The sequence below is a fragment of the Gossypium arboreum genome, chromosome 5 (assembly GCF_025698485.1).
Source record: "Gossypium arboreum isolate Shixiya-1 chromosome 5, ASM2569848v2, whole genome shotgun sequence".
In the NCBI taxonomy this organism is placed as follows: Eukaryota; Viridiplantae; Streptophyta; class Magnoliopsida; order Malvales; family Malvaceae; genus Gossypium; species Gossypium arboreum.
Window position 1 is genome coordinate 32,668,438 of NC_069074.1, and position 17,569 is coordinate 32,686,006.

At 31.4% G+C, this 17,569-nt stretch overlaps 3 protein-coding genes across 3 annotated transcripts; 1 reads left to right on the plus strand and 2 right to left on the minus strand.

Annotated features, from left to right (window-relative positions):
- Positions 1–381: 381 nt before the first annotated feature.
- LOC108453116 (protein farnesyltransferase/geranylgeranyltransferase type-1 subunit alpha) lies at positions 382–3,964 on the minus strand. Its single transcript, XM_017751046.2, has 5 exons — positions 3,618–3,964; positions 3,405–3,514; positions 2,117–2,237; positions 1,637–1,732; positions 382–1,131 (listed from the first exon to the last, which is right to left on the minus strand). The coding sequence occupies exons 1-5, from the start codon at positions 3,849–3,851 to the stop codon at positions 697–699; spliced, it is 996 nt and encodes a 331-aa protein (XP_017606535.1). The 5' UTR covers positions 3,852–3,964; the 3' UTR covers positions 382–696.
- A 1,107-nt stretch (positions 3,965–5,071) lies between these two features.
- Positions 5,072–9,756, plus strand: LOC108453117 (prefoldin subunit 1). Its single transcript, XM_053027964.1, has 6 exons — positions 5,072–5,227; positions 5,356–5,381; positions 5,510–5,563; positions 6,829–6,950; positions 7,756–7,840; positions 9,518–9,756. The coding sequence occupies exons 2-6, from the start codon at positions 5,358–5,360 to the stop codon at positions 9,626–9,628; spliced, it is 396 nt and encodes a 131-aa protein (XP_052883924.1). The 5' UTR covers positions 5,072–5,227; positions 5,356–5,357; the 3' UTR covers positions 9,629–9,756.
- A 1,574-nt stretch (positions 9,757–11,330) lies between these two features.
- On the minus strand, positions 11,331–15,936 carry LOC108453115 (uncharacterized). The gene is made up of 9 exons (XM_017751045.2): positions 15,612–15,936; positions 15,157–15,217; positions 14,939–15,071; positions 14,616–14,739; positions 13,429–13,485; positions 13,211–13,307; positions 12,268–12,475; positions 11,787–11,847; positions 11,331–11,585 (listed from the first exon to the last, which is right to left on the minus strand). Exons 1-9 carry the CDS (start codon positions 15,861–15,863, stop codon positions 11,520–11,522), a joined length of 1,059 nt encoding a protein of 352 aa, XP_017606534.1. The 5' UTR covers positions 15,864–15,936; the 3' UTR covers positions 11,331–11,519.
- Positions 15,937–17,569: the final 1,633 nt, after the last annotated feature.

A 17,569-nucleotide genomic window follows, 5' to 3' on the forward strand; every position in this document is an offset into this window, starting at 1 on the left:
TTATTAATATAAAAATTCAAAATTATTTATATTAAATATATTTATTAAAAGTTAAATTGTGAAACAATTTAAAAAATAAATTGATATGTTATAACTTATGCTAATTATATTTAATTATAATAAAAATATTTATAGGATTTGAGTTTCTAAATTTAAAAAAATCTTTTTTAAAAATAAAACATTTAGTATATATAGATTTCATAAATAAAAATTTAATAAATTCCATAAACACATATTCAGACATAGAAACTGTATATAACAACAACAACAACAACAACAATAATAATAATAATAATAATAATAATAATAATAATAATAATTTAAGACAGTATTTTATCAAATAAAGTATTGAATTACAAAATATATAAAAAAACTATAAAATCATTTAAATTTATTTATAATATTAAACATAAAAGTAAATTTAATATGTTTTAATTTATACATACAACCATTAAACTTATACCAAAAAAATAAGTAGGTAAAGTTTAAAATCTCATTAATACAGAATATTTGAAAGAAAAAAAAAGTATATAAAATCCGTCTTTTAGAGGTTGAACCAGTTTTTGTACTCCTTAGGCTAATGTCTGGTTCTAACAAACAAACCGAACCGAACCGACCCGAACTTTTATGGTTCAACTTTTCAAATTTAGCAAGATGGTTTGAACATTATTCACCTCATTTCCACTAATCAAGTAATCATACGGCTGCTACAGAAAGCTTGTTTTTGCGCCATATCCAATAGCTTGCTCTCAAGGAATCCACATGTTCCAAGATGTCACAAATTGCCATTGACAGGTCCGGACCTAGCGGGTCAGTGTCTGAAGTTCGAAGAGCGACTACAGAATCTCTGAACTCATGGCATGGCTGAAAACCATGACAAAGAAGATCGAGAAGCATTTTCAGTGCAAAAACGTAGTTGTTTTTCGTGTTTATTACCTTCAAACATACTGATGAGATCTCAGGATCATTAACCAAAGCTTTAACATCGTCTTTGTAAAGACCTTGGAGGTATCTCCATGGACACTCATTGTTTGGGTTGGCCAGAATGGCTTCCACAGTGTATCTTACTTCAGATGCTCTCATGGCTTTCAGGCCTCCCAAGTAAGGAGATCTTGTTACAACAAAATATCTCTGTTGCAAATAAATGGAAATTGACATAATATTTGAAACAAAGAAAATATAGGTTGGGATGTGAAGTAATTTATCAAACTTCACGAGAATCTTCGTTGATACTCTTGCATTGTCAGTGCATCATGTATAGGGTTGGCAAAATAATCCAAACCCATAGGGTTTGGCCTATAAGAGCAGTTGTTTTATGAAAATTGGGTTCGGGGGGCAGGGCGTAAAAGTTAATAAAATATAAACTATTATGTAAAATTTAGAGTAAGATGAGTCAAGATTGGGGTTAAAGTGTTAGATAAATCCAGTTTGGGAACAGTTCAAGCATATATACATAAAACTCAGGTAAAGTCATGGCGAGCAGAAAACTGCATATTCTAACATAGGAGTGAGGGTAAGGTTCTCCACATGTATTGGAAAACTTAGGTAAAATTGAGCATAGTCAAGTTGAACATATACCCGTATTAAACACTCACCCCTGAGTGCAGGTACCATAAAGTAAAACAGTACACCATACCTGGTTCCAAGCAGAATTATTAAAGATATCTTCTTCAAGAAGTTGCTGACAATAATCAAGTTCATCTTCCCAGCCTCCTAATGCCTGAAGCACCCACTACACTCAAAGAAAACACCTACATTTTAACTTTGATTCTCCAATAATATATAAAAAGCTTAAAACAAACAAAAAATCAAGAAATAAAAGAGGCTTGGCCAAAATAGGCTTATTGTGCCCAAATAAGCCTTTAACTTTTTATTGGTATAAGCCTAGCCCTTTAACTTTTACCAAAATAGGACCCCTAACCTTTAACTCATACCTAAATATACCCTTTAACATAAATCAACCTTTCATTTTAAGTTAAAGCTTATAGGTACAAATCAAAGGATGAGGGTTTATTCGAATACGATAAAAGAAAAAGGGCTTGTTTTAAAAAGATGAAGTAGTTCAAGGGACTTCTTAATATTTCAGTCAATAATCTGCAATATATGTTTAACCTACCTGCCTATGTGACCAGGCATGATAGTTTTTGGCATCAATTGATAGTATCTTCTTAATGAGATTAAGCTCCTTGGCTCTAGCATTAGCTCCCAATCTCTCGACAACCCACCGCCGATGGTGCCTAAAGAAATTTATAGCAAAATTACCATTTAATGGATACGACGAGAAAGAAAATAAATAGATAGTAGAACATGAAATCAATAAAATTGTCTAAAGCTATGTTAATCAAACTAAAGTGCAACTGTCAGACAAGGTTATGTGTTAGACACGAGTCTATTCAATTTTTTTTCCAAAACTTTTATGTATTTAAAGGATCCTTGGAGGATCATATCCCCATACTCATGTCTGTGTATCTATCTGATATAAGTGTTAGACAAGAGTACTTCAGGACAAAAAGAAGAATCGCAGTACCATAGGACTAAAGATTTCAAAGTTCATAATCTCGCAACAACTTCAAACAATATTACTATAGCTGAGGAAAATTGGTCAGACCTTGTATTATATCAGGATTCAATAACCATTTCCATAATAAATTATGCATACAACTGGCACATAACATGCATGTTTGCAAAGCTATGAATAGTGAAGCTCAGCATATCTTTGCAAACGTTAAAATCATGCATGGAACAAATAAAATCACAAGATTCTGAAAATTCATTTGAAATCCAAATTTATTTCGAGAAGCCGTAGTTTCACTTTTAAGATTTTCAAGTTTGATCCCATTATAAGTGCTACAAATCTGATCAACAATTTGAACAAAATGATAGGAGAATGCATTCTTTCTAAACTTGCCTTTTATCAAGATTCAGTAACTATTTCGATATTGTATTAAGCATACAATTAAAAACTTAAAACATAACATGCATGTTTGCAAAGCTATGAATGAAACTGAAAGCATATAATTGCAAACATCAAAAGCCCGCTAGGAATAAATAAAATCATTTAAAAGAAAACACATTTGAAATCTAATTTACAGCAAGTCATTGTTTTACTTCAAAGATTTTGATGTCATGATTTCCATGCTAGTGTACAAATTCTCAATTGCAAACAGGAGGGAATTTTCATTTTCCAAATAATACTTTGACACTTGCGTTTGTCATATATCGGAATATAGATACAAGAGTATGATGTGATCCTCCAACACCCAAAGATCAATCCTTTTGAACATCCAAATGATCAGCAGAGGATTGACTCAAAATGAAAAGAATCCACAAATCAATTTCAAGACAGAACACTTTTCTTCATGTATGAACAGAAGGAAGGAATTAAATTGAAAGATAAAACTTACCATAACTGATAATTCTTAGAGTTAGAATTAGCAATCCGTTGAAGAAAATCCAATTCCTCGTCCAAATCGGCATTAAGTGCTTCGAGCACGAGTCGCCTAAAATGCCAAACCTTCAGTAACACCACAAAAAACAAAGATTTACAGATTTTGAGCATCGAAAAAGAGGCCATTAAAAGAAGAAACAAAAAAAAAAACGTATATAGAAAGATTTACAGTGTAATTGCCAGGATTGAGATGGATGGCTCGTCGGGTGAGGCGGAGGGCACGAGGGGAGCGTTCATCGGCTTTGTAGATGGCCCGGAAGTAATCCATGGTTTCACGGAATTCTTCCTTGTAGGCGATGGGGACGACGGGGTTAGGACCGTCGTCTTGAGGAAGAGGCGTCACATCACGCCACTCCGCCATCCGGCTAAGTGGCTCTCCGCCGTCGTCTTCTCTTGAATCCATTTTCTGTCTGCGTTACCACTGGATTGGATCAGCTCAGTCAAAGTGTTTACTGCTATCCTGAACTCTTTTCTGGGCTGCTTGGATGTTGGGCTATTTTAAAGGGGTAAGTTTAGTCCGTCTTATATGAAAATCAATTTAATTTTAATAACTACTTATCACTTGAAAAATATTAAGTTAATTTTATTTTTCAAAATCTTATTCTTTATCTCCTCATTTTATTACAAATTAAATATTTAAAATTTATCATTTAATTTTATCTAAAATTATTTAAAATAAAATAAATAATACCATATTAATAAGATTAAAATTATAAAATTATTAAAAGTTAAAAAAAAAGAAATTATTGGGGAGAGGTAGTTTAAGTGGTACCATGTTGGTTAATATGTTATTTTTAAGCCTTGATTGGTGGTTCGAGTTATGGAACCTCAAATACCATAATTTTGGCTTAAATATAAAAAGTCCTCACAAAATAAATTATGGTTTTTAGTAATTAAGCCTATAAATTATTAAACTATTATAAAAATAAAAATATTATTAAAAATTAAATACTAAAAATATAAAAATATATAAAAAAACTATTAAGAATTATAAATATTATTAAAATATAATAAAATATATAACATTTAAGCTGCATTTTCTTTCATCGCCACTTAACACATCCTCAAGAACTTTAAAGCAAAACTATATTTTAAGGTTTAATTAAATGTAAATTATAATTTAAAGAATTTAATTGCATGTGGCTTTCACTTTCTTTTTTCTATTAAAGATGAAATTATTAAAAAAGTAATCATAAATTCTAAATATAAATAATAAAATGAACATAAAAATAATTAAAAAAACTTTCTAACTCATTATATAAATATAAAGTGAATCTAAACCCGTCTCGGTGGCTAAAAACTTTTGCTTGGATTTTACCTTTAAACAATTATAGTATTTATTTTGTCAAAGCGAATGTCGAATTTCTATTTTGATTTAAATTTTAAAATTAACATTATATGTTACTTATTTCATAAATAAATAATTAATGTTATTCAATGCGACTTAAAAAATTATTTATTTAAATGAAAATTTTAATTAATTTTTTTAAATTAAGTGACTAAAATATAAATTTTTTAATAGTTTAGTGAGTTTAACTGTAGTTTACCCTATTAATATATACTGAAACCAACATGACCCGTTGGATACATAAAAGATAATGTTGGCCGTTGGATAAAAAAATATATAAAATCTTAATTTCACATAACCATTCGCTGTGTTCACGGCGGCAATACTCTGCTCTCTCGTCTCTTCTCGCCCCAACACTCCGATCTGTCTTTATCGGATTACCCGACCTGAAACCGGAAAGATCCAAATAGAAGTTAAGTTCCTTCACACAGGTAGGTGCGACCCTTTTCCCTTTAATTTCATTTTTCCCGTTAGATATAGTTTTGATTTGAGTGTGTAAATAAATGTCAGAACTGTTGGTTTTTTTTTTATTGCTGATTTCTTCTGCTTGAATCTTCAGATATGGCCGACGAAGTTAACAAAACTGTAAGAATCAATCATTCTCTTGGTTTGTTTTCTAAACAATTCGTTATTTGATTTGGTTTCATTACCGCAAAGTTGAAATGAAGTGAGATAAATCACAAAAATGTTGACGATTTTGTGTTAGATTACAGGCATTTTTAGAGATTCAAGGTCGAATGATTGAGCTCACCGGCAAATTGAAACAGGTAAGTGTTATTTTCGGATTAGTAGTCAATGTTACTCGAACTTTTCATTTATTTTTCTTAAAATAGTTATGTCTGATACATATTTGGAGATGAATGCGAGATATGATTATTCAAAGATATGAAAATAATTAGAATAAATTTTAATATACCTTTATTGGGTGCATAACTATATTCCAACCCTCACTGGAGTCCAGTTAGCAAGATAGTAACCATGGTGCTCCAATTTTTATTTTTCTTAAAGTGCAGGTGTGTGACATTTATTTGGACATAGGCGTGCAAATGCAAGCATAGTACACTGTTTACCCACTATTAAAGGCAGAGATGATATGGTATAAGTTGTTGGAGTTGTCAGGGAAAAACAAAAATGATTTTATAATTTAGGGTATTCTAGAAACAGCATTTGGACCCTTTTCAAGTAAACCCATGGAGGGTATATAGGATTCAGAAATAGCATGATCATGTGGTTTGTATAATACCTGTTATTTTGTGACTTCTTTCAAACTCTATAGTACTGATAATTGATCTGATGCCATCTTAAGTATACATTATTTGGGACGGTCGCTGCCTTCACGAGTGGCAAGAGCTTTTTCCAGACAGTTCACCTCATGTGGACGGTTATTTTTAGTGTTGAATACTAGGTTGTGTGATTTTACATCTGAATAGTCTATGGTTCGTTTGCATTTAGAGTGTCTGGAGTTCTTTAAAATATGAAAAATCCTTATTTTACATATGACGAAATTGTTATCGGAAAACAAACCTTCTGTGCCATGTTTATGTTAAACATTATAGGTTGAATTACTCTGGGACATACGGCCAATGAACCGTCCTCCTGGCATTTTTTTCGTATTCCTGAATCCAATTAATCCTTCTTTATGTGACTCCTTTGAGTGCATGTTTAATCTACCACATCTTGTGATGGAAACTCAAATGTGAATGTCAAATATGGGTATGTGTCTTACATGGATATGTCCAAATTTTTTTCTAAGTTTTTCAATGCATTTGGAAGGATTAAAAGTCATATGTCTATACCTATGTTCGGATGTGTCAGAGGATATGGATACTTCAAGAAAAATTAAAAGTCAGAAGCAACAATGCCCCTTTTTGAAATAATCCCAGAAAACCAAAAAACAGTGTTTATGTGCAATAGTTTCTGTTGTATTATTGATGTTAGTTTTGCACCCAACTATCATTTTTCTCCAAATTGGGGACTTGTGAAAGGTATCTTTAGCCTCCAAGGCTGAATGAGTGAATCTTGTGACATCTAGGTGCAAAACCAGATGCGAACGAAGGAAGGTGAAAAGAAGCGTGCTTTCTTAACATTGGAGGAGTTGAATCAGCTGCCTGATGATACAAATACATACAAATCCATAGGTATGCTACAGAAGCTGTAGTTTTACGTTGGAATAAGATACTAGTATTGTGTTTTCTCATTCACAACGGATAGAACGTTCACATATCAGGGTGCTAGGTTTAGAGTTCTCTTTAGTTTCACAGCCTTGCATTCTGTTTAGGGCTGTTTCATATGTTGTGACTTATGAGCTCTATTTAACCTAGAGGTGATAACGATTTGGTTCGGTTTTGGAAAAAAATTGCAGTTAATGAGCAGTATTCCTATTTTCAAAATCCAAATTGAATGCTATAGAGAACTAAACCAAATTAAATTCCCTCTGTCCGAATTGATTTGGTTTGATTCATTGGTTTTTAATTAACAAATTCTTCTATATAGGTTTTTAAAGTTTTTATTTTCACTAATCTAAATAGATAGTATTTATTTTATATCTTAGAAAAACAGAAAGCTAATTAGAAATAAAAAAAAAATAGAATTCTGTTCGGTCGTACAGTTGCAGTTTTTTTAACTTTTGAACCAAAAGTGGAATGGAACCAAATATATTTTAATCATTACCTGAACTGAAGCTGAATTGTATTTAATAGAAACCAAAATTGAACACTACAGTTCTTTCTTCTTCTTTTTTTTTTTCAGTTTTTTGGTCAACCCTAACTTTTACCTAGACTATAGATTGATTGTGCCAAATCTGCAGAGCTATAACCTGTTTGTTTATTGTTTTGCAGGGAGAACGTGAGTGGCCGTTGACTTAATTAAATGTTTTTAATGATTCATGGACCATGAGGAACAATACATGACATGGACTGATGGACATTTATATTTGCCTCTCTTTTTATCATCTGTCCAGGTTTGTTTTAGAGCCGAAGTCAGTTTTAGTGAATGAACAAGAACAGAAGCTGAAAGATAGTGAATCTGCAATTGGTTCATTACAGGTAATTTTCTATGGTCATGTAAGGCTTTTTATGCTTGCATCTTCTCCTCTTGAATCATATTTTTCGATTTGTGTCTGTATTTTGTTTTTTAAATGTTTTTCTCCTCGTCTGTATCCATTACCAGTTCAAACTGTCCCTTCTGTTAGATATTTTAATTATTTATCAATATCACAAAGCCTGCTGAAAGGACATAGTTCCACTATATTTAAATGTTGTCAAGGTGTGTGCCAAGGTGTTGCACGTTAGTGTCAAATAACAAAGCGCCTTAGACCTTTTTTGGCGAGGCGGATTTGATTAGGGGCATGCCTGCTGCTACTAGCTGTGTTTCTACCTCTAGTAAGAGGATAGTCTCAAACTCTCTACTTTGTATTTGAGTATCAAAAGCAGGCATGAGACCATAAGGAAATCATAAAAGAAATTGAAACTTTTGTATGTTTTGTAAGAAAAACTTGACCATTTTTTAGGGTTTACTATTGTACTGTATATCCACACTCAAACAAGTACATGTAGTAAAACACACATATGTACGTATTGTGCCTTACCTTACTCAAGCGAGTGCTTTATTGTGCATTATGTCCTAGGCAATAACAGTTCTAGAACCTAAAGTGCGGCTTAAGCCCTCAACAATGTTGTATTCAATATGTCACCTCACCATGTTTGCATATGTGTTTTTTTATTATATGCCATAATTACCATATGTTGAACCATTATGGGATTTATTGTTATTATATGGCATCTATTTTTGTGATCTATTGTAGCTGTTTAATCTTATGAAATTCCTAAGCTTAATTGTTATAAGAACTTATTGCTCTTTAAGGTTTTACCAAGAAAGTAAGAAACAAAGAACAATGCAAGTGCAATTTTCTTTTATACCTGTAGATTCGTTAACCAAATTTCAATCCGAATTTGTAGAGAATTTTAATTCGGTAGTTCTTGATTGGCCTGGTCGAGTGTTCAGGGCAAACTTTCTTCTAGATGAGAGGCTTTCGTGAAAAATAACTATAATATTAGTTTTTGGATGAGGCATCATTATTTGTTGCATGGTAGTTGGTTTAAAATAAATGAGTCAAAGCTATATTATTCTGTTGTTCATTTGTCTTAAGTACCCCTATTTGGCACTAGCATCCAACCCATATCTAGACATGGGGTATGAGGATGTCCCAGACCCTCCTAGGATCCCCCAAACAACTAGAAAAAACTTAGGAAAAAATTAAGTATACCCATGCCTGATACTCCAGTCTGATCAACATAGGTCTTTTTTCTTTTATTGGTCATAAGATCAACATAAGCGTCCAAGTAAGCAAATGGCATTGCTCTCATTTATATATGTCCATCCTCATCTTGAAGCTCTTATGCTACTCTGAGAAATTTTTGACTGCTATGAAGAAGCTCAAACTTGACTAATAATTCACGGCTCGAAGCTGAATTCGAGTTTGACCGAGTTTTACTTTAAAGCTTGAATTTGGTTTGCTTAAACTTGCTTGATTAGGCTGAATTAAACTATGTTTACTTTGGTAAAAAATGAGCTCCGACTCCAAACTTGGATTACTTATGTTAGAGTTTGATTTAGAGTACTTTGAGTTTGGCTCGTTAGATAGCTTGAGGTGGTTTAATCTGATAGTGACCAAGCATGCGGATCCATTCAGTTTGAAGCTAACCTAATTGAGTTATTGACAGAGCTCAAAGGAGTACATGGAAAAACAGCTGGCGGAGGTGGAGAACAACTTGAGGGAGCTGCTGCAACAAGATCCAGGCCTCGCTCGTCAGATAATGTCGATGAGCGTGTAATTTCTTTAACTCTTTCTTATTGGAAAAATACTTCTCACGTTATCTTGTGTTGGTGGTTGCTTTAAAAATTTATCTTACTACTGGATAAGAATACTTATTTTGGTTTAATGATATGGTTTTTTGGTATATATCTATGGAGCTAAAGGTTCCGAATTTCATTATATATAATATTTTTTAAAAATTAAGCTTGAAATCGGTTTTGTCTTTAGTTTTTGTTAAGCTTAAATAAAAAATTACCTTCCAAAATAAAGTTATACTGAAATCATCATTGTTACATATTTGCCCCATGGTTAACTCTGTTAAAAAAAAAAAACCCAATCAATTAGAACGTGACACTTGGTTTCTTACTGATTTATTAGTTTTTAAGTAATATTTTATTTTATTTTTTCTTTGCCAAATAGAAGGTGAAATCTCTTTTTGCTATATCAGTTACTTTATCTTCTTGGATGAACAAAAAAAAGGGGGAATTTTTCAGCTAAAATTGATTCATCTCAGTTCTTGGGTTTCCCGAGTTTCATCTTGCCTTACTTCCTACTCTTATAATTGCAATGCCATCAAAAATTAAAAAACAATAAACTATATACTTTTTTCCGAAGCAGTGGAGTTTTCTACCACTTCTCTGATATGGATTCCTTTTTCTTTTACTTTCATTGTGAGGGTTTTAATTCCTGTTTAGGTTCCTCTTATAGTTATCCTGGTGATATTGTGGTTTGAGTTTTGGTCATTAGTTGATAAAGTTGGAGAGCCAAGTTTTTTTATTTAAGTTTTCTTGGCGGAAGAGGCAATTATTGCCCAAATGTAGTTTCCAAAAGCATGTTGAGTGTCAGCTTCAAAATGGAAAGGTTAAGTTTCTTTATGTTGTATGGTTTAATCCAATGGAAGTTCCGCATCGAGCAATTTGTATAATTGCTATGTGAAAAACAACTTGAAGAAAGAAGAAAAGAGAAGGACGAAGATGAACAAGAATTTAAAAAAAAAAAAACTTCACTTTTTCTAATTTAATTATAAATATAAATATTTTTTTCTTTTTAAATTAATTTAACTTTGTTAGCTTTTATTTTAGTTATAAATGTAATGTTACAATATAATTGGTATAGGAGTTTTTTTTTTTAACTCAAAACAAACAATTAGATCAAAAATGTATTGGAATGATAATTTAGGTGTAAATTTTGACAAAAAAAAAACTGAAGTAAGAAAAATACAATTGTTTGAAAGCTAATTTTTATTTGAGCCCTTTTATAATTAGTATACTAGTATTTCACAGTTATATTTGACAACATCTGACAAAGTAAAACGCCAAGGGCTAAAATAGATTTATTGGTGGGTGCATTATATCACTATTTGACTCTTGAGTTATATCTATTAATATTTAAATTTTGTCTTATATTGATACTTAAATTATATACTGGTTATAAATTTAGTTCAAAATAAGTGGAATATTTAGCCAATGAAATCATGTTACAAAGTGTTGTTCTACATGTCATTTTAATGGCGTAGCATCTTTAAAAAATAAATTCTTAAAAGTTTTTATATAATATAAATTATATAAAAATAAAAAACTTATATAATATAAATATTTCAAAAAATAAGAAAAAATAAATTAAAAACATAAAATCTAAAAAATTAGAAAAATTTCAGAAAATCTCAAAAGAATATAAAATATATATAATTTCTTCAAAAATTAAAATTAAAGATAAAAGTGTTTTTAAATAACAAAATAAAAGTTAAGAGGATTAACATCTATTAATCGTCGGTCAAAGTCGATCAAGGAACAACTAATGCCAGTCAACAATGGTCAACATAAACATCAACAACTAATCAAAGATCTATTTAGCCTAAAGAAGGGTGTTGGATTGGATGTATAAATGTTACAAGAATGAGGAGAATAGCGTTAACCATCAAACTTTGAACACAGCTCAGCTGCAAGATCCACCACTCCCCACATGGGTCTGTCATCCTACAATAAACATCATCAACTTCCATATTAGCATTCTTGTTTTCTCCCTGCAAAACCTCATAAACTACTGTTTCATATCACTGTAGCAATCTACTGTTATATATCACTGTAGCAATCTACTGTTATATATGAAGGGGACTACCTCCTTTGGCACTTTTAACACCCAACAGAACTGGGGGTGGATCAAAACCTAATACTTACCAAGTAAACAATATCAAAAGCCTTGCGGTAGCTCTCAAGATTCTTCTCAATGTTGTCATTCCTGAAAAGTTATTTCACGGAGATAAGCGGTTTACATAAATTCTTACCAAATCTTCAATAACTTTTTGTAAATTTTCCACGACCCTTGGAAGGTCATATCCTCACATCCATATCCAAATATAAGTCAGACACAGGTACTTCACGCAAAAGGAAGAGTCTGAGCAATATAGGGATAAAGGGTTTTAGCCACCTATAAGGTATGTTAGTCAGACTCAGTTGTGAGTATCGGATATGGGTATGAACCCGGCATGGGTATATTCTTTTTTTTTCCCTGAGGTTTTTCTGTGAATTTGGAGGATTCTTGGAAGGTTTATATCCTCATATCCATTTCTGTATATATGCTGAAACAACATAGCCTTTCAGAGTATAGTACAAAAACAAATAAACAAGTATGAAAGACACATATGAATGTTTTACTTACAAAAACCCCACAGATATACGATTCTCATAATTCAAGCCATCAGACATTCCCAAATCACCAGTATGATCACCTAGAAGTAGCACATTAGTCCTCTGCTTCACTGAGGCATTGTCTGCAACAGCACCGTCAATGCCACCCGTTTGATCATGAAGAGGTGTAGCCATATCAAGAGCATGCTCATTTTTATTCAGACTGTGAATCAACTTCCCTGGGCAAATCGGAACAAAGTAACATTCAGAGCAATTATTACAGTCATTAGATAATATTCCATGATGTTGCGAAACACCATATTGCATGAACGTACCAGATGACTAGATAGATGGTCCAAGTTTTTCAAAACTCATTTTTAGTATCCATCAATTACTTTTTTTCACTCTGAAAAAAATGAATATCTTGAAAGGCATATCAAGATTCTTCCTTCCTTAAGTTGTTAGATAAAGGAATGTATGGAACAGTTATGCCATGCCATGTTGACATATATCCCTTCCATTCAAATCAAGTCACATAATTTGTTTTTTTAAAAAGTATACTTTTTATCATAAGAATCAATAATGGACTGCTGAAATATATATTTATCATTAATTATTAGATATAATATCATAAATAGTTTACTTTTTTTCTGAAAATCAGATTATGTGACATAATTTGAGTTGAAGGGACCTTCTGACATGGCATAACTATTTCATACAATCATTTATCTAGCTGTCAATTGCATAAAACATGACGCCACCCTAGCGCAAGTGTTTCTCAAGACTCAAGTGATAAATGCAAATTAAAGATGGTACTAGAAATAACTGATGTGTATACCAATTAATCTAAAATATAGCTCAACGATATATCTTGAGCAAATAAAAACTACAAATATTAAGCAGAAGGGCCGATAGCATTTGTTAATGCATTAGCTGCAATAGATTCAGTAGAGGACAATGCGAATAAAACATACCTTTGAAAGATACAAGGCGACCACTGTCATCAAACACCATCTGGTTTGAGATAATTTTAATGTTCTTAAAATATCTGTGAACTTTCTGCCTCAGGACCTTACATAATAAGAAAAAGATACAACAATGCACGAGGAACAGATTAGACAGGAAAAGGCTCAAATGCTACTTCTGATAGATGGCCACAAGTCTGGAAAAAGGAAAATTTTGCTAGGCTAACCTCCTCTATAATATCTGCAAGCCCTGCTGAAAATATGAGAACCGGGACATCTTTCTCCTGAATATTCAAGATGAAACAAAGAAATTGAGGCATAATTGAAAGAAAAAAAGATCCTAGCCTTACAAGCAGACACATAATGCATGCATACATATAAACATAGATATATAGGTTTAAATATTTTTTTGATATATTAAAACCCTCCGGTTTTCCCTATTGTATATCAGTGCTACCAATTTAGAGCTCTACTTTTTAAAATTCTGGGTTCTGGCTATTTTCACATGTGAGGGCATAATAGCAATTATCAATACCCTAAGGATGCAGAGAAGAAATCCATCCTCTATCATTATGCCAACGACACTAACTGGATATAAAGAATTGGAATTGGCATTTGGGGCGAATATAATGATATAGAACACGCTATGGTTTTCTTCTCATACTTGACTATTATAAAATAGCCTTCACCCCAATAGTATCATCCTTACTAAAAAACTAGAATGGATGAAAACTGTAACAGCTACAAATTAAAAAAGAGAAAGCAAAACACAGTTAGCTAGTGTTTGGCAGAAAAATATCTTCCTATTTTTAACTAACTGAGGTCTTTGGTATTTACCAGTTATACCATGAATTCTTGAAGACAAAATCAAAAGACAGGATGAAGGGAAAGGAATATCAGAGTTGGTAAACATCAGGAGTCTTGGAGAGCACTTGTTTTCTCAAATCAGTGTGATAAAGAATAAGGGAACTGTCTACAGTAATTCTTTGTTAAGTATGCACAAAAATATGATGAATAAAATATCCTGTTAAAACTTTCTGTTCACTGTTTCATACGTTCAGCAATTCTAATGCTTCTTCTTGAAGAACTATTTAGGGCAGTGTATTTAGATGTGGTTTTTCAAAAATTTTGAGGAGTGTGAAGTGGCTAGCATCATATAAAAATTAATAAAGATTCACTATACCTATTTATTTAAAAGAGTATAGTCAAATGTGTATAAAGTTCACCATTCTCTTAAGTTCGCTCCATAAAGATCTAACAGATTTATGATCTTAATAAACATAATAAAAAGTTTTCAAGAATCAAGAAAATAGTACTGAAATTGAAATCTAGATTCTTCCAGTAAAATGTAAGTTTACCTAAATGACAACTACAAAGAAAAAATCCAAAAAAGAAAGTTGAGAGAAATAGATACCTCCAATAACTCAAAGAGTTCAACTACACCATCCCTAAAGGCAATATTAGAGTTAGCAACAGAGCTTTTTATTGCATCATATGTAAGGCCTCCTTCAATAAGAAGACCATGCGTTTTCCCCCACCTATGTAGGTTAGAATAAATAGCATCATTTGCTCAGAACATAGTCAAGATCCAGAGAGCACAAAGCTAAAAACTTCTATGTCCTTATTTAAAAAAAAAAAAAAAAGGAATAATCAAGCATCATGAAATGAACCATTCCTATCATTCACATCCTCAAATGCTACTAAAAGTCTAAAATAATGGATGATTGAGTAACATACCACTCTTCCATGAGTTTGGTTTTCTCTTCAAGTGGAATCACCGGGGAGAATTCTAATGGATGATAGTATTCAAATAATGCTTGCCTCTTGGCGTCATACTCTGGATTTCCTTGCTTCAAAAGGCCATGACTGCCTATACATAATATATTAGAAGGGGGAAAAACAAAAACCAGAAACCTGTAGACAACTTAATGATCGTAATATAAAGATAAACCTACTTTGTCCTCGGAGCCCATTGACCCAGTACCTTGTCAAAGTTGCATCAAAATCCGCAATCACCTGAAACTCAAACCCTGACATTATGAACCAAACAAGCATAAAATCATATGCTTTCTGTATAAAATGCAATAAAAATTATATGTTCTCTGTAAAAAAAATCTGAACAAAACTTAAAATTATCTTAATTGAATAAAAAGGAATGTCTTTTAATTCCAACATAATTGGTTTAGGAAAGTATAAAATCATGAAATTTTTATATCTCAAAGAACACATAGTTCAGGTTGTTGATCATTCGAAAATAAAACCTCAAAACAAAAAATGGCAAGCTAAAAGGGCAACTATAAGAAAATCAAAACAACAAGAAGAAGAAGAAGAAAAAGAAAGAGTAATTGCAATCAAGGGAATATGTAAAGCAAGGAACAAACATTATATTGGAAAATCTTTTAGGAAGAACCTGGAGTTTAGAAGGGCCAGCATTACGAATGGCGGAAATCTTGTGGTCGAGGGACCGCTGATCATTGATAACGATGAGTTTAGTGGGATCAAGATCCTCCATTTCCAAATTATTGTAGTTGTTACTGCAACACCGAACCCTATTAAGCAAAAAGAAATTAGGAATATGGTTGGAGTTTGGGAAATTTTGAAGTTTCAAAAGGGCACTCCACTCAGTGTTGATAATGTTGCTGCTTAGCAACCTGTAACTCATTGGACACCTTTGAAACTGAACTCAATTTTATACTGCTTAAGTTAGTATCTTTTGGAATAAGAAAAAAGAATCTATACTTAATTAGAACTATCAGCTTTTCAGTTTCATTTAGCTTATGTTATATTTTAGTTACTTAGATTATCATATTGTAATATTTTAGTCACTCAACTGTTAATTGTCGTTAACGGTGTAAGGATAAGCTAATTTTACACATTAAATCATCATTTCAAATAAAAATTTTAAGTTAAATTATACAATTGGTCCCTATATTTTTTCGTTTCTGAACAATTTAAATTGAGAAGATCAATCAAAGAGAGGGAGAAGGAGAAGAGTATAGAAAATAAAGAAAAAAAGAGGAAAGTTTAAAGAACATAGAAGAAAAAATAAATAGCTTAAAACGAAAAAAAATATAGAGACTAATTGTATAATTTAATCTAAATTTTTCATTTGAAATGATGATTTAACGTGTCACGTCAGCTTACTGTTACACTATTAACAACAATTAACGCTCATCACTAAAATATTACAACACAATAACGTAAGTGACTAAAACGTAATATTTTAAATATAAGTGATTAAAATATAACATGAGACAAATAAAAGTCACTACTTTTACAGTTTACTCATTATAAAAATATAACCTTTATTTACCCGAAATAATATGTTTATATTTTTATACATTTTATATAAAATTTTAAAATATATATAACAATAATCAATTTCAATTTTATAATTTTATCATTTTAACTAGAAATTAATTTGGTTCTAAGTTACGAGTCCACCATGTGTAAATGCATTTACACATGGTGGACTCAGAACTTAGATATTGATATTGTTACTTCATCTTTCTTATTTTATATATTAAAAAAGATATTTAATCAATATTTTTTAAACCGGACCAATAATTTTTACACATGGTGGACTCAGAACTTAGATATTGATATTGTTACTTCATCTTTCTTATTTTATATATTAAAAAGATATTTAATCAATATTTTTAAACCGGACCAATAGTTTAACCAATTAGGTCATTGATTTATCAGTTTGACGGGTTTGATCGATTTGATTAAAAATTATTAAAAATAAAAAATATATGTTCAATTGATTCAATCATAAATTCGATTAATTTTTTAATTGATTCAATTATTTCGTACCGATTTGCGATCTAACCAGTTTAAAGTCACTCTCTAGACTGATCTTCTAGCCGGTCCAATCCTATTCAAGCAACATTGTATATAATCATATATTTTGTAATTAAATTAAATCAATATATTTAATATTTTATAAAACTTATGGAAATAAAAGAGTCAATCTATATTCCATTTTTTTCATCGAATAAATTCATTTATAATTTAAAATTAATAAAAGAGTTTGAATATAAAAATAGAATTTATTTATTTTATTTGGGGAAAATATTTGTTACACGACTTTTTAAATTTCATGATTTGCTACACGCAAAAAAACTATTTTAGTTCTCTCTTTTCTTTGAATGGAATAGCAAATGCGGATGAGATTTAGCTAGGAGTTGAGCTGTGCATCACCCCGTGAATGAGGTCTTTTGCATTGCTTTAAAATTCATGAGTCCATTAAAGGCTTCAGGTGAAGATGGTTTGGGAGTTGTTTTTTACCAAAGATTCTGGCACATAGTGGGAAAGGAGGTAGTAGATTATTGTATTGCGGCACTGAATGGGATCCACGACATTTCT